The 24,010-nt window shown below is 39.7% G+C and overlaps 2 protein-coding genes and 2 long non-coding RNA genes across 4 annotated transcripts in view; 1 reads left to right on the top strand and 3 right to left on the bottom strand.

Annotated features, from left to right (window-relative positions):
• LOC129723908 (translation initiation factor eIF-2B subunit gamma) overlaps window positions 1–24,010 on the top strand; it is a 184,763-nt gene that overhangs the window by 132,439 nt on the left and 28,314 nt on the right. The gene's annotated exons all lie outside the window — the stretch shown is intronic.
• LOC129723917 (uncharacterized) lies at window positions 15,529–17,627 on the bottom strand. The gene is made up of 4 exons (XR_008727842.1): window positions 16,399–17,627; window positions 15,868–16,332; window positions 15,719–15,806; window positions 15,529–15,634 (listed from the first exon to the last, which is right to left on the bottom strand). It is a non-coding gene; the product is annotated as an uncharacterized LOC129723917 (long non-coding RNA).
• LOC129723918 (uncharacterized) lies at window positions 20,697–21,433 on the bottom strand. The gene is made up of 4 exons (XR_008727843.1): window positions 21,247–21,433; window positions 21,087–21,166; window positions 20,786–21,025; window positions 20,697–20,724 (listed from the first exon to the last, which is right to left on the bottom strand). It is a non-coding gene; the product is annotated as an uncharacterized LOC129723918 (long non-coding RNA).
• LOC129723912 (ATP-dependent DNA helicase PIF1-like) lies at window positions 22,072–23,765 on the bottom strand. Its single transcript, XM_055678412.1, has 2 exons — window positions 22,225–23,765; window positions 22,072–22,158 (listed from the first exon to the last, which is right to left on the bottom strand). Exon 1 carries the CDS (start codon window positions 23,724–23,726, stop codon window positions 22,788–22,790), a length of 939 nt encoding a protein of 312 aa, XP_055534387.1. The 5' UTR covers window positions 23,727–23,765; the 3' UTR covers window positions 22,072–22,158; window positions 22,225–22,787.

Genomic DNA, 24,010 nt, shown 5'->3' with positions numbered 1-24,010 from the left:
ATGTTTTGTTAACAACTACAACAAATATGGTTAAGTTACAATAAACCATAATTTTACTAAAAATACATGAACTTTGGCTCAATCTCACCCCTTCTATGAGGTGAGATTGTGCCAAAAACAAAAAGTTGAAACTAATACCTGTTAAATGAACAGTAGTGTGTCTACGAACAATCCACATAACTAACATGATAAAACAGTAAGTATAGGGACGACCATAAACAACGTGGTATTAAGGGGCCTTAAGGGGTTGATCAGAAACTATGTTTCATATGAATTATAAAAAAATGTATGGCTGGATCAAATTGATACATAGAGTAATTAGTTATGAGAACGTGGCTTATAGACAGTCTCTATACACATAGTGGCGTCTCCAGGTAGCCTAAAAAGGGAAAACGTTAGGGCATGAAGTTTGAGAAGACTTTTGGTTTCAATTATTATGTGTCATTGACAACTGTATATTCCATTGGAGATCTCAAAACCTCTGGAAACGTACCCACAACCCTCCTTCTTCGCTTTAAAGTCATCTGTTTATATAGAATTGGTGTACAAAGTTTTGTTACATTCCATAAGTAATATCAATCATTGAAAATTTCCATCTAACAACAGAAAGCTTCTCAAGCTTTTAGTCATTATTTCAAAGAATTCCATAGTTAGACAACATACCTTATGCTGTGGGGAAAAAAAACATACCAAATGTAAAGAATGCAAGTGTTTTGGTGTATACTGATATAATTTTGTCGTGAATGTGAATTCCACACACTGTGCCGTTCAATATAGCTTGGCACAATCTCACCCCAAAAGGGCTCGAAAAGTGTACAGTTTGGAGAAACATTATTTTCTGAGCCGGCACAGACTCAATGCTTAATATTTCCTCAACACATTGGAGACATCCTAACGTACCAACTGAGCAGTAAGTTGATGTGATTTCTTGATCGGGTTGGTTTTCGTGGGACATTTTTGGATAACGTTATTTGCGCATGTTTTTCACCCTGTACTTTGAAACATTCTTGAAGCAAAACAGTTCACTGATATTATCTATATTCCATCTTAAGTTGTGAATAAATATGTCATGTTTCATAAGTATTGAATTTGAGGTATTAGGTTTTGGAAATCGCAAGTAATTTAACATACAAACATTTCCCGTTTTGGCTCAATCTCACCCCCGTGGCTTAATCTCACCCCGGCAGACGGTATTTAAAAACCTACTAAAGCTATCATGATATGTTCACAAACGATTGAAAGCTTATGAAATTAGTTTCCTAAAACAGGATGAGTAATGGATTTCAACCCTGCAGAGTCAGTCGTAGGCCACATTGAAAATACGCGTAATTTTCCTAATTTTGACCATCAAAAACATTAAATGTAAGCACAGCACCTGATAGTGTGTCTGAGAGCCCTACTTGTGCCCTTCAAGAATATGTGTTAAAAGTTTGCGGAAAATTTGCGTTTTTGTAGAAAAAGATGATTGAAAATTTTCCATTTTTTTGCAATTTTTGAATTTTTGGGTGATTTATCAACAAAGTTTTTCGTATATTACAGCAATTTGGTTCAAAACACACTAAAAAAACGTGAAATGATTAGATTAATTGGTTTATTAGAATATACGTTGTTTAAAACATATGTTAAAAGTTTTAGTAAAATTTGCGTTTTTGTAGAAAAAGATAATTCTAAATTTTTTATTTTTTATGAGATTTTTTGGAGTTTTATGGAGACTTATCAACGTATGTTATAGCAATTAGGTTCAAAAACATACTGGAAAAACTTAAAATTAGTATGATTATTCAGTTGTACACACTTAAGTAAAAAAAAATTTTGAGAAAATTTTGAGAAAATTTTGAAAAAAGTTTGATAAAAAAGAAGTTTAATATTAGCAATAAATTGATTTTCGCGTGTATCTTTATTATTTTCAAACGATTGTTTTTATCAACCCAAAGTTTTTTTCTGAAATTTATTTTGTTAACCCATTACAACATCGCTAAGGGACTTAGCGATTATTCATGTGAAATCATGCTAAACAGAATAAAAAAATTATTTATTATCCCCTAAAAAGATTTCCAGTGTTTGTTTTATGAAAACACGGCCATGAAACACCACACGCAAACTTCTCTCACCAAACACAAATATCACTGCCAGAGTTAAACAAATGGTTCGAGCTTGCATTTACTCGTCGGTTAGAGTCGAAGTAGAAGCTGTGTACCGGATATGTCGGCATACAGCATAAACAAATGGAGGTTCTCATGGTCGAACTTCCCAACATTGCCGTCAGGTTTTTCTTTCACAAAATTCCATTGAGTTAACCGTCAATCTCACAACTACTCCCACGCGTAAACCCGCAATCTCACACCTATTGTTATGCTCTTGAATCATGCGGCTCATATGTCTTTTATGGCTGACTGATTCTAGTTCATTCCTTTGAGTCGGTCTGATTGCTTGTGTATGTGGCGAAACAAAGTTTTATGTGTGCTTTACAGTTCTGAAGTTTTATTCAAGCGTTTTACGAAGAAGCGAGCAATGTCTTACGAGGAACTTAATAAGATCAATTTAGTGAGTTTGTTCATACAACCTAGAACAGAAAATGTTATAAATGATTGCATTGAATTAATCAAGCACCGTTTTGAAACAATTTACAAACAAGACCATAGAAAACTGTATCAGCATTTGCTGGTTCTACAATCAAGATTTACTTAGTCGTGTCGTCAGTACAGTTGTTTGAATTGAATAGCTTTCCAACTTTGCTGAAGAAACCATATCTCTTGGATGTTCCTATCAAAGGTTAGAAATTGCGAACTAACTCTCAAAGCCATAAGAAGCGTTTTACTATTATGTGCATCTTCCTATCAAAAGTGAGAAATCGCGAACTAACTCTCAAAGCCATAAGAAGCGTTTTACTATTATGTGCATCTTTGCTGAAAACAGTAATCGTTTGTCTCGTTCCACTAACGAGTTATTTACGTTTATTCGAAAACACAAGACATTTTCCTTAGTTTACGTGGTTTATATACAGCCCCTTGCCAGTACAAAACTTTTCTTATATGTCATAATCATCTGCAGTGGAAAACCAACAATTTGGCACAAAAAATTAATTTTGGCCGGAAATTTCAATTTTCCGACCATTGTGCGCTGATTACTTTTTGACTTCTCTAAAAATCTGACAATATATGTTATGGAGCAGTAAATTTATCCACCTGACCAAGCCTGAATCTATTTGACGCAGATCTGGTTGCGAAGCTGCTGTCGACTTTGGCTGAAACCATTAACCAGCTTTCCCCTAACCGGCAGAATCATGCCAGTTAGGTCATAGTGCGAAAAACAGGTTTTCATGTTGACATTTCCTCAGAAACTGTTGAACAAATAAAACGGCGGACATGAAGGAAGATGATTTTCCCGGCGTGAAGCTTATTTTCCGGTTTTCCCGTATTTTTTTCCCGGTGATTTGAAATTCCCGGCTTTTCCCGGTAGAGTGGCCACCCTGTAGCACCTAATGGAAATTAGAAATTGTTTTATTTCATGTCGTTCAAAAACTGAGAGTCATTGATAAACTGTGTAACACCAAAACAGGGAAGGCACTTTTTAGAAGTGCATAATGAATACGATGAGTCAGAAAAGTTCGAATAGAATACATTAATAAATAATTGAAATGAATTTGGACAACATGACTCATTTTTGAGATGCTATTTAAAATGCTATTTTGGGAAAGTATTGATGATCACAATTATTTTCAGTCCAAAACGATGTCTTCTATCGGTGTGACGTCTTCAACAAAGATGTAATTAATAATTTTGTCTTTCCAAAATAAAAATATACAGTCAAAAATTTTTTTTTTTTTTTTTTTGAAAAAAAGTCATAAGAAAATTATTGTATTAAATATTGTTTATCTAAAATAGATCATTTAAAAACAAATTTTTTTTCATAAAAACTGCAAAAGTTTACCTAAACATTGAAACTGTCCAATCATAGAGAAATTAAAAAAAAAAATTCTAGGTAATCTTTTGTAATTTTTACGAAAAATAGTTAGATTTCTGAAAATGAGCTTTTTAGATAATAATTTTTATTTTTTTCAATTTATTTTCGAAAAAATATTATTTTTTAGAAGACAAAACTATTATCTACAACGTTGTTGAAGACGTCACACTTATCAAACAAACTGTTTTGGCACTCGAAATATTAGTAATAATCAATACCGTCCCATAACAGCATTTTTAAATAGCTTCTACAAAATAAGTCGTGTTCCTAAAAAAATACCAATAGCACAAAATGGCATCTTTAGACGTTTCTATGGTCTATGCAAAGTTTCAGCCAAATCAAAAATGACAATAAAAATATTAAAACTGGGACATTTTTTGTGGAACTACTTTGTGCAGCTGAAGGAGCATTTTTTAAATAATCGAGGTGATTTCACTACTGTGCATGATGGATTAGAGAACGTCTAATAATTAGGTAACACAAATAATGCAATTCTTTTTAGGGGCCATCCACATACCACGTGGATAGACGTGGACAACTGTCCATATAAATTCTAAAAAAATGTATGGACCGTGGACATTAGCCAACCCCCCCCCCCCCCCCCCCAAAGCTGTCCACGTGGTATGTGGATGGCCCCTTAGGACTTTGAAATTTTTTTGTATGGGTGGTAAGACTTTCCAAACCGTTCACCTTTCGTTCGTGCGTTACGTAATAATTAGATGTACCCTTACATGTTTGTTTGCAAATTTCAAATTACGGAAATCAATTTTGAGTTATAAAAAATATTAAAAATCTTGCTTCGCTTTTACGTCCAATTCGATTTTACGCACATTTCAAAAACGAGCATGTGCGTAAAATCGAGGTATGCCTGTAGTGTTTTTAGTAGACCCCAACCTTGTTTCAATTTGATTATTTCTACTACTGTAGATAATATCGATACCAAATTTTCTAATTTTTTTTTCTTTTTATCATAAATGGCTTGTATGGCTCTTCTATTATATCCATTCCGCTCACCAATATCAAAAATATATTCCATTTCGTTTTTCTTACCTTCATTACTGAGAGGCAAAGAAATTTCCAAAGTGAACTGGATATATTTATGAATACCATTCAAAATTCTTAAAAAACTTTCCAAGTCCCCCTGTTGTAAAATACAAAAAATATCATCACCATACTTCCACCAACGATCTGGTAAGCAGTCTTTTTCATTTAGTTTATTTTCCAAATGTGCAATAAAAAGCTCACATAATAAAGGTGAAAGCGGATTCCCCATCGGTGCTTCCTTTTGTTTGTTTGTAAAATTTCCCACGAAATGAAAAATAATTGTCTTCCATGCAAAGTCGAGTTAACTTCAAGTAACTGCGTACTTTAGTTTTCCAAGGCTTGTCACATCGTTGGGAGGGAAGCCAATCATCCAAAAGATTTATAGCTTCTTTTACTGGAACACTCGGAAAAAGTGCTGTGACATCAAAAGAAACCATTATCTCGCCAAAGTTGATACCCCCCGATGATTTTAAATTTTCAACAAAATCTTCTGTGCTCTTAACAGATCGACTAGGAGATTTGTTCGGCATTGATTGAAATTCCTTGACTATCCATTTTGCCAATTTTTCTGTTGGTGCCCCCACCGCAGAAACGATTTCTCTCATTTCCTTACCAGGTTTATGTACTTTAGGGAGACCCTTTTTTCTAGGAAGAGAAGGGTTCGAAACACGAAGATTTTTCAAAGCGTCACCAAAAGTAGGTTGGCATTCTTTGATAGTTTTTTCAAAATTTTTCACCATGTCGGCAAGAGGGTTGACTCTCTGTTGCCTGTATGGGCCATTATTAATTTTCTCCAACATTTGTTGATCGTAATCATTTTTGTTCAAAATAGCAATTTTATTCCCCTTGTCAGCTTTTAAATAGAAGACAGGTTAATTACGCAATTCTTTGATTGTCTGTAAGTCTGTGCTATTATTTACAAGATGTGGATGTAGGCACTTTAATTTTCATATTAAAGACATAGAAACTGCTAAATATGAAAATTTCAGCGTTATATTTTTTTTTTCTTCATCTATAATTTATTTGACACGGCACAAATACAATTTAATGTTTAACGGCGCCAATTATATCTGGTAGCTTACTTGCTAAAGTATCTTAATAACTAAAAGCAAATTTTTTATCCTCGCTGCCGACTACGAGCTGAAACTAAATCTAACTTAAAGCTAGAATGTTTTGCATTAAAAGCACTGATTTGTTGTTTGATGGTTTTCCATCGCCATAGGTAAGCAGCATATTGAATATGTTCCGCTGCTGGGCCAAGATATTACGGACTGGCATATTGGGTTGTCTCCCTCGGGACCTGAGAGTATCGTGCGGGTCTAGTTGCTGTTTCCGGATCCGGGGTCTTAACGTGTTCTTGTCGTTTGGTTGGATGTAGGCGGAAGGGAATAGGATTAAACTGGGGCGTGGATGGATTTCAGGAAAACGTATATAAGGGACATGTAGGATAGGTCACGGCTCGCCAAGACATCACGAACAGGAACAGCCGGCTGCCTACTTTCGGCCTGCAGGGAAGCTATTAATTTAGACCTGGCGTCACGGTGTACAGGGCATGACCAAACCACATGCTCTATGTCGTGATAACCCTCACCACAGGCACAGATACCACTTTCCCCGAGCCCAACACGACGGAAATGCGCGTCAAATCTATAGTGATTGGACATAAGCCGGGACATCACGCAAATGAAATCCCGACCTACATCCAACCCCTTGAACCACGGGTTCGTCGATACTTTGGGGATTATGGAATGTAACCACCTTCCCAATTCCCCTCTGGTCCAAGCATTTTGCCAACTGATGATCGTATTCTGACGTACAAGTGCGAAAAATTCATTAAAAGCAATTGGTCTTTCATAAATATCACCGTTTGTTGCGCCCACCTTAGCCAAAGAGTCCGCTTTCTCATTGCCCGGTATCGAGCAGTGAGAAGGGACCCACGCTAAGGTAATCTGAAACGATTTTTCGGATAAAGCACTCAGATGTTCCCGTATTTTCCCCAGGAAATACGGAGAGTGCTTAGCATCTTTCAACGATCGGAGAGCCTCAATGGAACTGAGAATGTCCGTAAAGATGAAATAATGGTCCGTGGACATTTTTTCGATAATCCCTAGGGTGTACTTAATTTCAGCCAATTCTGCGACGTAAACAGAAGCAGGATTATCGAGCTTATGGGAGACGGTTAAATTGTTATTGAAAATACCGAAGCCAGTGGACCCATCAAGAAGTGATCCGTCAGTGTAGAACATATTGTTGCAGTTGATGTTTCGATATTTATTGGAAAAAATTTTGGGGATCTGCTGCACGCGTAAATGATCCGGGATTCCACGAGTTTCTTCTATCATAGATGTATCGAAAAACACAGTAGAATCAGAAGTATTTGATAAGTCGACACGATTTGGAATATTCGAAGAAGGGTTAATATTTTGGGACATGTGATGGAAATACAATGTCATAAAACGGGTTTGAGAATTAAGTTCGATTAACCTTTCAAAATTTTCAATCACGGGACGGTTCAAGACCTCACATTTGATAAGAATACGAGAAGACAGGCTCCAGAAGCGGTTTTTCAATGGTAGTACTCCAGCTAAGACCTCCAAACTCATCGTATGGGTCGACTGCATGCAACCTAAGGCGATACGCAAACAACGATATTGTATTCGCTCCAGTTTGATCAGATGTGTGTTTGCTGCGGAGCGGAAGCAGAAACACCCGTATTCAATAACAGACAATATCGTTGTTTGGTAACGCCTTATAAGGTCTCCTGGATGGGCTCCCCACCATTGTCCGGTTATGGTACGAAGAAAATTCACTCTTTGTTGACATTTTTTCATCAGATACCTAACGTGACAACCCCAGGTGCCTTTAGAGTCGAACCAGATACCAAGATATTTGTGTACCAAAACCTGAGAAATCGTTTTACCCATTAATTGTGTTTGAAGCTGAGCAGGTTCATGCTTCCTAGAAAAAACTACTATCTCAGTCTTCTTCGGAGAGAATTCGATACCTAGCTGTAAAGCCCAAGCAGACAAATTGTCCAAGGTATCTTGCAATGGTCCTTGCAAATCGGCAGCTTTGGCTCCTGTAACAGAGATTACACTGTCGTCTGCAAGTTGTCTTATCGTGCATGAATTTGCCAGACATTCGTCGATGTCATTTACATAAAAGTTGTAAAGAAGGGGGCTTAAACATGAGCCCTGGGGAAGACCCATGTAGCTAATGCGAAAAGTTGCCAAATCGCCGTGCGTAAAATGCATGTGCTTTTCGGACAACAAATTGTGCAAAAAATTGTTTAATTTGGAGAAAATCCTTGTCGGTGAAGTTTGCCCGAAAGAATGTCAATAGAAACGGAATCAAAAGCCCCCTTAATGTCCAAGAACGCAGACGCCATTTGTTCTTTGCGAGCATACGCCAGCTGAATATCTGTTGAAAGCAGCGCAAGACAATCATTCGTCCCTTTGGCACGGCGGAAGCCAAATTGAGTATCCGATAGTAGGCCATTTGATTCGACCCAATGGTCTAAACGACGGAGTATCATTTTTTCCATCAATTTCCGGATACAGGATAGCATTGCAATCGGCCTATAAGAGTTGTGATCAGAAGCTGGTTTCCCTGGTTTTTGGATGGCGATCACCTTCACTTGCCTCCAATCCTGCGGTACAATGTTTTGCTCCAGGAACTTATTGAACAAGTTCAACAAGCGCCTCTTGGCATTGCCGGGTAGATTCTTCAACAAGTTGAATTTGATTCTATCTAACCCAGGCGCGTTATTGTTATAGGACAGGAGGGCAACTGGAAAATTCTGCCATCGTAAAAGGTGATTCTATCGCGTCGTGGCCCGGAGACGCATCACGAACAATATTTTGCTCAGGAACAGAGTCCGGACATACTTTCCTGGCAAAATCAAATATCCACCTACTTGAAGACTCCTCGCTTTCGTTGACCGTTACGCGATTCCGCATTCTTCGGGCTGTGTTCCAAAGAGTGCTCATCGATGTCTCCCCCGACGTCTTGTTCACGAACCGACGCCAATATCCGCGTTTCTTTGCTTTAGCCAAGCTTTTAGCTTGGTATCCTCCCTTCCCTTCCCTGCCAGATATACCTCCCTTCTGGTAGGCCAAAAACGCGTCGGATCTTTGCGTGTAGACATCGGAGCACTCTTGGTCCCACCACGGAGTGGGAGGCCGTTCCTTAATCGTTACGCCGGGATATTTCTTCGTTTGGGCTTGCAACGCGGCGTCGAGAATCAAGCCCGCGAGGAGGTTGTATTCTTCAAGTGGTGGATGATGTTGAATCGAATCGACCGCTTTTGAAATCATTTCCTCGTATAACTTCCAATCGACATTCCGTGTGAGGTCATACGGAATGTCAATTGGTCGCATGCGAGTTGACCCGTTATTAATTGAAATAAGAATAGGCAAATGGTCGCTACCGTGAGGATCGAGGATTACCTTCCATGTGCAATCCAACCGTAGCGACGTCAAACATAAGGATAGATCCAAAGCGCTTGGGCGCGCTGGAGGTTTCGGGATACGTGTCATTTCGCCGTTGTTTAAAATAGTCATGTCGAAGTCATCGCAAAGGTTATAGATTAAAGAGGAGCGGTTATCATTGTAAGGGGAACCCCAAGCCACGCCATGAGAGTTGAAGTCTCCCAAAATCAAACGTGGCGAGGGAAGAAGTTCTATTAAATCAAAGAGCAGCCGTTGCCCAACCTGTGCTCTGGGAGGAATATATATTGAGGCAATCAAAGCTCTTTACCTTGTATTGTCATTTGACATGTGACAACTTCGATGCCTGGAATCGAGGGGAGGTTAATACGATAGAAAGAATAGCACTTTTTAATCCCTAAAAGTACTCCTCCATATGGGGTGTCTCGATCAAGGCGAATAATACTAAAATCATGGAAGTTGAGATCAGTATTTGAAGTAAGCCAAGTTTCACAAAGGGAAAATGCATCGCATTTGTTTTTATTTATCAAAACTTTAAACGAATCAATTTTTGGTAAAATACTTCTACAATTCCACTGTAAGACAGAGATAGAATCCTTCATATACGCAGTTGAATTAGGCATCGAAGGATACAATCGCTGCAAGGAGGGGCCATTGGGCAGGCAACTGCTTCAAAAATGATCTAACTGTTGGGAGGAATGCTGTAAGAAAAATTTTAATTGGATCGGGTACATTGAAAGTTTCAAAAATCCAGTCCACAATGTCAGAAAATTTCACTAATCCAGAGTTTGTTTCATCAACTGGATGTGCAAAGAGAACAACTGGGGTTTAAGATGTTTCTGGCAGTGCTGGGAACTCCTTCTGGGACTTTAAATTAGCAAGCCCAGGAGGAGTTTGCTTCGGTTTTTCCGCAGCACTGTTTGGTTTGCTTGTAACTTTCATTTCACTTTGAGAAATCTTAGGACCTTTTCTGGGAAGTTTAGGAGAGGAAATATTTTTCCTCTTTCTAAACTCCCCAGGATTGGCGTAAGATGTTCCCGCTGGTGAATCGTCAGAATCGGTTTCATCAGAGGACAACAGATCATAAGGGTTTGATTTAATGGGAGAAGTGGTAACGGTCTTCTTCAGCATCTCAGCGTAAGAACGCTTCGAACGCTCTTTGAGAGACCTCTTTATTTTATCCCTGCGCTGCATGTACACCGCACATGTCGAGAGCTCATGCTGACTCTCCCCACAGTGAATGCATTTTTCAGCATTTTTACTGCAGGAATCATCCGCATGATTCTCCCCACACTTGCCACAACGTGCCTTGTTGCAGCAGTAGGCGGTGGTGTGGCCTAACTGCTTACAATTCAGGCAGTTCATGACGCGAGGCACATATAATCGCACAGGGAGACGAACCCGGTGGATCGAGACGTGGCTTGGTAGCGCTGACCCGGCGAACGTAACTCGAAACGAGTCTGACGGGGTGTATACTGTTTTGCCACCGATGATCGATGCTGACCGCAATTGCTTGCAGTCGAGCACCTTTACATCGGGACAGGTTTTGTTTTTAAAGCACCCTTTGGCACTTTGCAGTATACACTCGACGGACAGACTCGAATCGGTTATGACACCGTCGATCTCCACGTCTCGTGCGGGTATGTAAACGCGATACTCGCGTGTGAAGAGCTCAGAGCAAGCTATATCGTTGGCCTCTTTGAGGTTACTGACCACGACACGGAGCTTGTTAGGCCGGACCTTGGAAATTTCGGTCACGCCCTTGTACTCCTTCGTCAGGTCTTTCGAAATCTGCAAAAGGTTCAACTGTTTCGATTTCGGTCCCGCCTTTGGCCGAAAATAGACAGTATAGCTGCCCTGGGCTCCGTCTGGGTAAAGCCTGGGGCGAGGGGGGACTGAAGAATGAACAGGGGAGGGGGTAACAGAAGGGTCAGGGTCAGAGGGGTTCGGGGATGGTGGCGCGGGAGGCGAGGGATCTACATCCATCCCGCTAAGTCTAGCGCACTAGCGCCGACAAGAGCACGTACCTTTTTACTTCTCCCTTCCAGTAAGGTTGGTTGTCCGATCGTTCGAAGTTGCAGCCGTTACAGCCAGCAGCACCAATATAGCAGCACCAAACAGCCACCAGCAGCGAGCCAGGTGTGAAATCACTCCACACAGCGATACAACTCACTTTCAACTGATGGCTTCTTCTTTTTCCTCTTTTGTGTCTCGTCCACTGCTGTAGCACAATTCAGCCAGCAGCCAAATCGGCTTACGCACCAGCTGGTAGTCACGATGCGAAACAGTTGCACAAAGGCGCGACCTTGAACCCGGATTTATTTCACTCGACCAGGCAAACAATGCCAACACTTGTTCACACGTCTTTTGTTTTATATTCTATCGGAGTGATCACCGATCACACGTCCGATACTGATGCGTGTTCGGCACAGAATGATTTCAGCGTTATTGTGCATGAAAATAATTTTTTCCAACTTTTCAATCAAAATACCCCTATGTGTATTGGAATTACTTTGAGAATTATTCCATGATCGATGTTTAGCGTTAAAATTGCCGATTATAAAAAAATTTGAACGATTTCCGGTGAGTAAATCATCTTTAAAATAATTTTTGTGCTCGCGTGTGCATTAGATTGGTAAATATATTGCGGCAATAAATATAATCCCTAGTTCAGTTTGAACTTCAATTCGCAAAGTTTCAACAACTTTCGTCTCAAAATGTGGAAGAACACGATGTTTGATTCGGCGATGGATTACAATAGCAACTCCACCGCCGGAACCCTGAATCCTATCATATCTATGAACCACGTAATTGGGATCATATTTTCGTTGTTTTATTAGTTAGGTTTCAAAAATGTTTCATTAATAATTACAATGTGCACATTATTTACTGTTAAAAAATTAAAAAGCTCATTCTTATTGGCTTTCAATAAGCGAGCATTCCAGTTCAAAAATTTTTATTGCTTTATTTACAATCATTGTTAAATTTTAAATTAGAAACAATTTTAAGTGTAAAATTTGTTCCATTTTAAATTGCTTTAAACATGGAATTTGCCTGCAACATGGCGTTCATAAGATCGAACATTGCCTATTGCAGAAAAGAAAGTTGCCTGCCGTAATATGCTCCAGGCAGTTGACATTAAAATAGTTGGAGGGTGGTATTCAAGACACGACCGCATAACGTTGACTACCGTATTCTTATATTCCATTAAAACAAATAGTAGAGGGATTTGCAACTCCAGTATTTGTTGCAATTTTATCTAACAGTGCATTTCTGAATGCTCAGACGTTAAAACGTTATAATTAATAATATATACTAGAAGAATGGATCTTTCTTATTTAATCGCTGTCATTTCATACATATTAGAATCAAACCTTTGTTCGTAACTGCACTACCAAGACAATCATTTAATTTAGCGAATTGGGTAAAATTTTCCTATCTAAGCAAAAAGCAAACTCAACGAAACTATCTGAAATTGGAGACCAGAACGATTCAAGCAAAAAAAAATTTTCACCTAACAGTGCTTTCTTATTTGCTGACATTAGAGCGCTTTGAACAATAATTAATAAATGATATAAATGACATATATGGATGAAACCTTATTTATATTGGCATCCCCGCTTCCCAGGTATTCGAATTAGAAAAGCATTTGTTCGTAGCTTGAAATGACAAGACAAACATTAGAATTAACAAATTCGATGTATTCTTCCTTTCTCAGTAGACAGTAATTACGAACATATTTGGTATTTGAGACCAGAACGATTCAAATGGAAATTCACAGATGGAAAATAATTTGACAGTAAACGAACTTCATGCATGATTAGCTCCGACTCAGCATATAAATTAATATATTTCCAAAACTTAAGATACTCGTGCGGGTATGTAAACGCGATACTCGCGTGTGAAGAGCTCAGAGCAAGCTATATCGTTGGCCTCTTTGAGGTTACTGACCACGACACGGAGCTTGTTAGGCCGGACCTTGGAAATTTCGGTCACGCCCTTGTACTCCTTCGTCAGGTCTTTCGAAATCTGCAAAAGGTTCAACTGTTTCGATTTCGGTCCCGCCTTTGGCCGAAAATAGACAGTATAGCTGCCCTGGGCTCCGTCTGGGTAAAGCCTGGGGCGAGGGGGAACTGAAGAATGAACAGGGGAGGGGGTAACAGAAGGGTCAGGGTCAGAGGGGTTCGGGGATGGTGGCGCGGGAGGCGAGGGATCTACATCCATCCCGCTAAGTCTAGCGCACTAGCGCCGACAAGAGCACGTACCTTTTTACTTCTCCCTTCCAGTAAGGTTGGTTGTCCGATCGTTCGAAGTTGCAGCCGTTACAGCCAGCAGCACCAATATAGCAGCACCAAACAGCCACCAGCAGCGAGCCAGGTGTGAAATCACTCCACACAGCGATACAACTCACTTTCAACTGATGGCTTCTTCTTTTTCCTCTTTTGTGTCTCGTCCACTGCTGTAGCACAATTCAGCCAGCAGCCAAATCGGCTTACGCACCAGCTGGTAGTCACGATGCGAAACAGTTGCACAAAGGCGCGACCTTGAACCCGGATTTATTTCACTCGACCAGGCAAACAATGCCAACACTTGTTCACACGTCTTTTGTTTTATATTCTATCGGAGCGATCACCGATCACACGTCCGATACTGATACTTCCGGTGAGTAAATCATCTTTAAAATAATTTTTGTGCTCGCGTGTGCATTAGATTGGTAAATATATTGCGGCAATAAATATAATCCCTAGTTCAGTTTGAACTTCAATTCGCAAAGTTTCAACAACTTTCGTCTCAAAATGTGGAAGAACACGATGTTTGATTCGGCGATGGATTACAATAGCAACTCCACCGCCGGAACCCTGAATCCTATCATATCTATGAACCACGTAATTGGGATCATATTTTCGTTGTTTTATTAGTTAGGTTTCAAAAATGTTTCATTAATAATTACAATGTGCACATTATTTACTGTTAAAAAATTAAAAATCTCATTCTTATTGGCTTTCAATAAGCGAGCATTCCAGTTCAAAAATTTTTATTGATTTATTTATAATCATTGTTAAATTTTAAATTAGAAACAATTTTAAGTGTAAAATTTGTTCCATTTTAAATTGCTTTAAACATGGAATTTGCCTGCAACATGGCGTTCATAAGATCGAACATTGCCTATTGCAGAAAAGAAAGTTGCCTGCCGTAATATGCTCCAGGCAGTTGACATTAAAATAGTTGGAGGGTGGTATTCAAGACACGACCGCATGACGTTGACTACCGTATTCTTATATTCCATTAAAACAAATAGTAGAGGGATTTGCAACTCCAGTATTTGTTGCAATTTTATCTAACAGTGCATTTCTGAATGCTCAGACGTTAAAACGTTATAATTAATAATATATACTAGAAGAATGGATCTTTCTTATTTAATCGCTGTCATTTCATACATATTAGAATCAAACCTTTGTTCGTAACTGCACTACCAAGACAATCATTTAATTTAGCGAATTGGGTAAAATTTTCCTATCTAAGCAAAAAGCAAACTCAACGAAACTATCTGAAATTGTAGACCAGAACGATTCAAGCAAAAAAAATTTTCACCTAACAGTGCTTTCTTATTTGCTGACATTAGAGCGCTTTGAACAATAATTAATAAATGATATAAATGACATATATGGATGAAACCTTATTTATATTGGCATCCCCGCTTCCCAGGTATTCGAATTAGAAAAGCATTTGTTCGTAGCTTGAAATGACAAGACAAACATTAGAATTAACAAATTCGATGTATTCTTCCTTTCTCAGTAGACAGTAATTACGAACATATTTGGTATTCGAGACCAGAACGATTCAAATGGAAATTCACAGATGGAAAATAATTTGACAGTAAACGAACTTCATGCATGATTAGCTCCGACTCAGCATATAAATTAATATATTTCCAAAACTTAAGATACTTTCAATAATTTCAACAAGAATAAATCGAGCTCATATATCCTAAGAAAATCGTTTTATCGGTCGGGCTTAAGCAGTAAGGATCTGTGGTATGTTATGAATATCGGCTCCGAGTAAATTTTCGTGATATTTAAATCTTTGTTAGACACCGATATACATTTCTGATACCGACTGATGTTTCGCTCCATTGTTAGGTTAGCAAGCTTAAAGATGTTTCTAAGTTCTGTGCAAATCTATCAGAAGAAACAAGATATTGATTGATTAAAAGTAATGCAATTGATTATTATATCAGTATGTGAATGTATTTGCTAACTCACCACAATATTACGATAAGTAGCCATATTCTTTGCCTCCAATAGCTCCATCGGGTTAAGACGGTTAACGGTGTTTGAGTTCTGTATAAGTCTGCCAGAAGTAGCAAGATGTTAATTGGTTGCAAGTAATGTAATTGTACTTGCTAGCTTACCGGGTTCTGACGATGTGTTTTCATGTTCTTTGCCTTTGGCTTAATCGGGTTGAAACGCTTGAAAAATTTTTGAAATCCTGTGTAAATAACCATTTTTAAGAGACAATGGGTAATTTATTTTATGTTTCTTTGAAAATAATTATGCTTGCCACATATTTATTCATACTATAAGCAAAGATAGAATAGGCCTGTGGTATGAAAAATACGAGCAGTACCTCATACATTCGGAACGGAGGTTCCTTGTAAACGTCAAATCTAAACATGAGCCTCCTAATGTTGTTGCTTGAGTACGGTCAGAAACTAAATTCAAATGAAGATACTTCTGCATGAAGTCAACAAACGCAATATTCTCCTGTTTGGAGATGTCGATATTGAAGTCCCCAGTGACAGCTATGGGCATATCTGTTCGAGAGTACATCATAAGGTTGCGTATCAGGAAAAATTTCTTCTGTTTGGTCGTGGTATCTGCGAGTTATAAGAAAATACCTCATGAATCAATGAAAGTAAACAATTATAACTATAGCAAAGTACCTGGTGACACAGAAAAGTAATACTCTGGTGTTACTAATTGTGATCTCAGCTACACATATATCACCATAGTGGTCTGCAATCAATAGTTGCTCGTCGTGGTGTTCACTAAGTTTTTCGATGGTGTGTGCAGTAGCAGTCAACAGTTCCATGCGCTGGTAAATCGCCACGCCACCGGCTCTGACAGCAGCATGTTTGGATTGAGTAATCAAGTTGAATCCAGCAATTTCAACGAATGCGTCATCTTCAAGCCATGTTTCACTGAGAGCTAGCAAATCTGCACGGATCAGTACCTGGTCAGAGGTCACATTTAATAAGTGTGCATTGAGACTCTGCACATTAACACTCATCACTTTGCAAGCTACGTTATGAGTCTGGATCGCGTCGATAATCTCTTTCCCGATGGTACGCAACTGGTGGTTGGACAATCGTTGCAGTTCTGTTCGTAATTCCTGAGCTCTTGGTGAAGCGGTTCCTTTTGCGTGGAAGAATTTAAACATGTCTTTGGCATTGGTCAAATAAAGCCCTTCGATGGCTGTTACTCTGGACAACCCAACATACACTAGCTACTGTTCTTGCCCCTTGTCGTATTCGTACACAATTTCCGAAAACGTGCCACCTTGAGATTTATGTACAGTAAGAGCATTTGCGCTCACCACGGGGAATTGAATTCGCTTGCATTTAATGCTGGCGCCTAACGAAATGTTTGCCGATCGCTTGCTGATTGGAGTCCAGTTAGATTGAAGTACGCCAGGCTTAGAACACACATGAGGCCTCGATTTGACTCTCAATGTCTTCCCTATAGAATCATTTTCAAATTTGATTCAAAGCTTGGTGATTGGCTGCTGAAGATCGTCTTCAGTGTGCTCCACATATTGTAGTTCACCGATAGCGCCATTTACGATACCATCCTCAACATCAACATTTACAGTGATCATGTATGGCGTTCCAACGGCAAGTCGCAATATGTATCCCAAACCCCCAGTCTCCACAACACTCATCTTATTATTTTAGTGCGTGCGCTGGCCAACTGCGAAGCGTTCCTGTATCCAGAGTATACCTCGTCAGCCACACAGTCCACTGCATCTCGATCGCTTAGTGCTTCGGAATTGTAGCGTTCAACGTCAGCATTACGATGAAACAGGCGAATAGCACCTGTTACATTCTGCTTGCACCACTCAGCTGTTCGGAATCTACTTTCAATTAGCTTAATCTCGTCCGAGACCAGCCGTTCCCCGTTTCCGATCTTGGTAAGGATTGTGGAGAACTGCTCATTAGTCTAGCGCATGACTCTCACCAGCGGGAAGAAGTCTAGTGACTGCCAGAGTATAGCTCCGTGCATTGAATTTGCACACGGTTTGTAAATTGCCCGCGCGTTTACTGGAGGGAGTTGCCTCAGGTCACCACAGAAGACAATCGACATTCCTCCGAACGGATCGTTATAATTCCCTGTGATTTCCTGGAGGCGGCTGTGGATGGTATTAAGCACGTCAGCACCAATCATGCTGACTTCATCTATGATGACAGCTCTTACGTTGGCAAAAGCATTGCGATATAGTTGCAAAGCTTCAAAGCTCAGCTTTGAGCTCTGCCTTCGTGACATCGTTATTCGGAACGCTGAATGCACCGTAGTTCCACCAATAGCAATAGCCGCTTTACCCGTTGAGGTACATGCAACATATGCTTTGTGTTGGCTATTATGCGCCTGACTGAAGCGGTTAACGGTCTCCATCAAGATCCGAAGCGTAAACGTCTTACCGCATCCCGCCGGTCCAGTGAAAAATATATGCAACGGTTTCTCATCCACATCGAAACTATGCAACTTATGAATTAGTTGCAGAATCAAATCCCTCTGCTCTGGATTAGTTGCACGCACCATGGTACAGTAATCCTGCTTCGACATCACATTCGTCCTCTGCTCAACGACAGCTGCCATGGGTCCGACTGGCAAATACGTGATATCGTCATCATTCGGTTCCATTATGATGGCTCGAGCATATTCATCACGTTTTCTGGTTGCGGTGTCATGTTGCTCATCATTTTCAGCATTAATTCGAAGGTACTCTTTAATGGTCCGTTCTAGGTTCAATTCAGTATCGTATTCCTTTAGCTTTCTAAGAATGGCAGCCTCGTTTTCTTCGCATAACTGAAGGAACTTGTTGCTGTCGAATATATCGCACACTTCGTTTCTGAAGGGCCAGAACAAAAGTACCATCTCTCGTTTGTATTCAGAAAGCTCCGACATATCATAGTTACGCCAGCGTAACACCCGGGGCAAGCTACGTATTTTGTATGAATTACCAGCACCTCTTTCTTTATTGTAATAGGCTGCAAAATCGGCCAAACATATGTCGTGTAATCCTTCTCGTGCTTCATATTTTTGGACGATATTCAACTTCCAAACATCAGTAGAATCGCTTTCAATACCATCCTCGTCCATTTGCTTGTTACACTTTCTTGATTTTATCCGCTCATGGGGCCACATCGTGGGTATAAATTCGACCTGTAAGAATGTGTTTAGTAACGTTATGAATGAAAGACAACAATTGAGTTATACCTGGCGACTGCTTTCCGACATCGGTTGTCGGAGCAAATACCAAGCAGCTTCTTGTGCGCACAGCTCCACCGAATTTAGCATTTTGATGCTCACCTTCTTCAAAAGTCCTGTATAATCTTCATCCGGATATTCAGACTGAAGCTTTATAAGGTCTCGATGTAAACTGCTTATGCCTCTATTCGATTTATAACATATTCAACGACATAAGCCGCACACGAGAACTCCTCTAGAATGAATTGAATATCCATATTCGAACTCAGTGTTTTAGCAATCCAAGAGTTAAATGGATTTGTCCGTAATTGAGTCATGGATCGCTTGAGCATGACGGTAGGTCGGTTTAGCGAAGAGCGAATCACATCGAGATAATACTCGTACGTGCAGTTGTTGTCAGCAAGAAACTCTGCGAATGTGTCGAAAACTTTGGTTTCCAACGCTTCACGTAGCTTTGTACAATGTCGTTTCAGTTGATCACGGCGAGTATCATCGGACGAGATTGGGATCAACACACGTGTTTGATCCATTGGCCAAAAAGGTATATTAAACCGGCATTGCTTCTCATTGCGTTTAAAACATGTGAACGTATGTTTATGAACCTATAAGAAATTCAAATTATTTTTACTGGTAATTATTCTGAAAACATCAAACTTACCTGATTGCCATAAGAGTCTGGCAGATCTTCAACGCTTGTGGAACAAAGTCGATCGATCAAACGAATGGTCAACGGCATTCCCTCGGAAATGCTTTCACGAGGGTCGTTTCTTAGCCAAAGCAAAATATGGGCGTGAGGTCTACCACGATGTTGAAATTCGATCCTTTTGAAATAGTCTATAACATTGTATTCTCCAAAAGGACTGTATTTGGATGACGACAGCAGTTGCATGATTACATTGACCATCTTATTGAAGTAGATACAACATGTTACGGGGTCTTCATTCACTAGTGTTGCTCGTTGTAGTGCCGATAACTGTTGCATTACGTCGTGTAAATCTGTGCCACTGTATCTACTGGATAGCTTGTACAAAATTTTCAATAGATGTGGCCAGCGAGTTTCATTTGCACTCAGTTTTAAAAACATTGTTGGTTTACCGAGCTGTCGAATCATTGCAAACACGTCCCGTTTCCTCTTCATCCAATATTGGATTGAATTCGGAATGCTTTGAAGAAACGACAGACTCCTCTCGATACAAGTTTCCAGGAACCGCTTATAGCCGAGCTGTGCGCGTGTGATACTTGACGTTCCCATACACTTAAAAGTGAACGATTCAAATGGAAATTCACAGATGGAAAATAATTTGACAGTAAACGAACTTCATGCATGATTAGCTCCGACTCAGCATATAAATTAATATATTTCCAAAACTTAAGATACTTTCAATAATTTCAACAAGAATAAATCGAGCTCATATATCCTAAGAAAATCGTTTTATCGGTCGGGCTTAAGCAGTAAGGATCTGTGGTATGTTATGAATATCGGCTCCGAGTAAATTTTCGTGATATTTAAATCTTTGTTAGACACCGATACACATTTCTGATACCGACTGATGTTTCGCTCCATTGTTAGGTTAGCAAGCTTAAAGATGTTTCTAAGTTCTGTGCAAATCTATCAGAAGAAACAAGATATTGATTGATTAAAAGTAATGCAATTGATTATTATATCAGTATGTGAATGGATTTGCTAACTCACCACAATATTACGATAAGTAGCCATATTCTTTGCCTCCAATAGCTCCATCGAGTTAAGACGGTTAACGGTGTTTGAGTTCTGTATAAATCTGCCAGAAATAACAAGATGTTAATTGGTTGCAAGTAATGCAATTGTACTTGCTAGCTTACCGGGTTCTGACGATGTGTTTCATGTTCTTTGCCTTCAGCGGCCTAATCGGGTCATGACAGAGTTCAAAGCAAATCAGAAGAAACATGATTTTGATTGATTAATAGTAATGCAATTGATAATTATATCAATATGTAAATGTATTTGCAAGTACCACAATATTACGATATATAGCCATATTCTTTGCCTCCAATGGCTCCATCGAGTTAAGACGTTTAACGGTGTTTGAGTTCTGTATAAATCTGCCAGAAGTAACAAGATGTTAATTGGTTGCAAGTAATGCAATTGTGCTTGCTAGCTTACCGGGCAATGATGATGTATTTTCATGTTATTTGTCTCCAATGGCTTAATCGGGTTGAAACGCTTGAAAATTTTTTGAAATCCTGTGTAAATAACCATTTTTAAGAGACAATGGGTAATTTATTTTATGTTTCTTTGAAAATAATTATGCTTGCTATCTTACCACATATTTATTCATTCATTATTCTAAGAAAATCGTTTTATCGGTCGGGCTTAAGCAGTAAGGATCTGTGGTATGTTATGAATATCGGCTCCGAGTAAAATTTCGTGATATTTAAATCTTTGTTAGACACCGATATACATTTCTGATACCGACTGATGTTTCGCTCCATTGTTAGGTTAGCGAGCTTAAAGATATTTCTAAGTTCTGTGCAAATCTATCAGAAGAAACAAGATATTGATTGATTAAAAGTAATGCAATTGATTATTATATCAGTATGTGAATGTATTTGCTAACTCACCACAATATTACGATAAGTAGCCATATTCTTTGCCTCCAATAGCTCCATCGGGTTAAGACGGTTAACGGTGTTTGAGTTCTGTATAAGTCTGCCAGAAGTAGCAAGATGTTAATTGGTTGCAAGTAATGTAATTGTACTTGCTAGCTTACCGGGTTCTGACGATGTGTTTTCATGTTCTTTGCCTTTGGCTTAATCGGGTTGAAACGCTTGAAAATTTTTTGAAATCCTGTGTAAATAACCATTTTTAAGAGACAATGGGTAATTTATTTTATGTTTCTTTGAAAATAATTATTCTTGCCACATATTTATTCATACTATAAGCAAAGATAGAATAGGCCTGTGGTATGAAAAATACGAGCAGTACCTCATACATTCGGAACGGAGGTTCCTTGTAAACGTCAAATCTAAACATGAGCCTCCTAATGTTGTTGCTTGAGTACGGTCAGAAACTAAATTCAAATGAAGATACTTCTGCATGAAGTCAACAAACTCAATATTCTCCTGTTTGGAGATGTCGATATTGAAGTCCCCAGTGACAGCTATGGGCATATCTGTTCGAGAGTACATCATAAGGTTGCGTATCAGGAAAAATTTCTTCTGTTTGGTCGTGGTATCTGCGAGTAATAAGAAAATACCTCATGAATCAATAAAAGTAAACAATTATAACTATAGCAAAGTACCTGGTGACACAGAAAAGTAATACTCTGGTGTTACTAATTGTGATCTCAGCTACACATATATCACCATAGTGGTCTGCAATCAATAGTTGCTCGTCGTGGTGTTCACTAAGTTTTTCGATGGTGTGTGCAGTAGCAGTCAACAGTTCCATGCGCTGGTAAATCGCCACGCCACCGGCTCTGACAGCAGCATGTTTGGATTGAGTAATCAAGTTGAATCCAGCAATTTCAACGAATGCGTCATCTTCAAGCCATGTTTCACTGAGAGCTAGCAAATCTGCACGGATCAGTACCTGGTCAGAGGTCACATTTAATAAGTGTGCATTGAGACTCTGCACATTAACACTCATCACTTTGCAAGCTACGTTATGAGTCTGGATCGCGTCGATAATCTCTTTCCCGATGGTACGCAACTGGTGGTTGGACAATCGTTGCAGTTCTGTTCGTAATTCCTGAGCTCTTGGTGAAGCGGTTCCTTTTGCGTGGAAGAATTTAAACATGTCTTTGGCATTGGTCAAATAAAGCCCTTCGATGGCTGTTACTCTGGACAACCCAACATACACTAGCTACTGTTCTTGCCCCTTGTCGTATTCGTACACAATTTCCGAAAACGTGCCACCTTGAGATTTATGTACAGTAAGAGCATTTGCGCTCACCACGGGGAATTGAATTCGCTTGCATTTAATGCTGGCGCCTAACGAAATGTTTGCCGATCGCTTGCTGATTGGAGTCCAGTTAGATTGAAGTACGCCAGGCTTAGAACACACATGAGGCCTCGATTTGACTCTCAATGTCTTCCCTATAGAATCATTTTCAAATTTGATCCAAAGCTTGGTGATTGGCTGCTGAAGATCGTCTTCAGTGTGCTCCACATATTGTAGTTCACCGATAGCGCCATTTACGATACCATCCTCAACATCAACATTTACAGTGATCATGTATGGCGTTCCAACGGCAAGTCGCAATATGTATCCCAAACCCCCAGTCTCCACAACACTCATCTTATTCATTTTAGTGCGTGCGCTGGCCAACTGCGAAGCGTTCCTGTATCCAGAGTATACCTCGTCAGCCACACAGTCCACTGCATCTCGATCGCTTAGTGCTTCGGAATTGTAGCGTTCAACGTCAGCATTACGATGAAACAGGCGAATAGCACCTGTTACATTCTGCTTGCACCACTCAGCTGTTCGGAATCTACTTTCAATTAGCTTAATCTCGTCCGAGACCAGCCGTTCCCCGTTTCCGATCTTGGTAAGGATTGTGGAGAACTGCTCATTAGTCTGGCGCATGACTCTCACCAGCGGGAAGAAGTCTAGTGACTGCCAGAGTATAGCTCCGTGCATTGAATTTGCACACGGTTTGTAAATTGCCCGCGCGTTTACTGGAGGGAGTTGCCTCAGGTCACCACAGAAGACAATCGACATTCCTCCGAACGAATCGTTATAATTCCCTGTGATTTCCTGGAGGCGGCTGTGGATGGTATTAAGCACGTCAGCACCAATCATGCTGACTTCATCTATGATGACAGCTCTTACGTTGGCAAAAACATTGCGATATAGTTGCAAAGCTTCAAAGCTCAGCTTTGAGCTCTGCCTTCGTGACATCGTTATTCGGAACGCTGAATGCACCGTAGTTCCACCAATAGCAATAGCCACTTTACCCGTTGAGGTACATGCAACATATGCTTTGTGTTGGCTATTATGCGCCTGACTGAAGCGGTTAACGGTCTCCATCAAGATCCGAAGCGTAAACGTCTTACCGCATCCCGCCGGTCCAGTGAAAAATATCT

Source organism: Wyeomyia smithii, chromosome 2, assembly GCF_029784165.1.
Source record: "Wyeomyia smithii strain HCP4-BCI-WySm-NY-G18 chromosome 2, ASM2978416v1, whole genome shotgun sequence".
In the NCBI taxonomy this organism is placed as follows: Eukaryota; Metazoa; Arthropoda; class Insecta; order Diptera; family Culicidae; genus Wyeomyia; species Wyeomyia smithii.
Note: the sequence above shows the minus strand (reverse complement) of the source record. Positions and strands in the feature narration are given on the sequence as shown.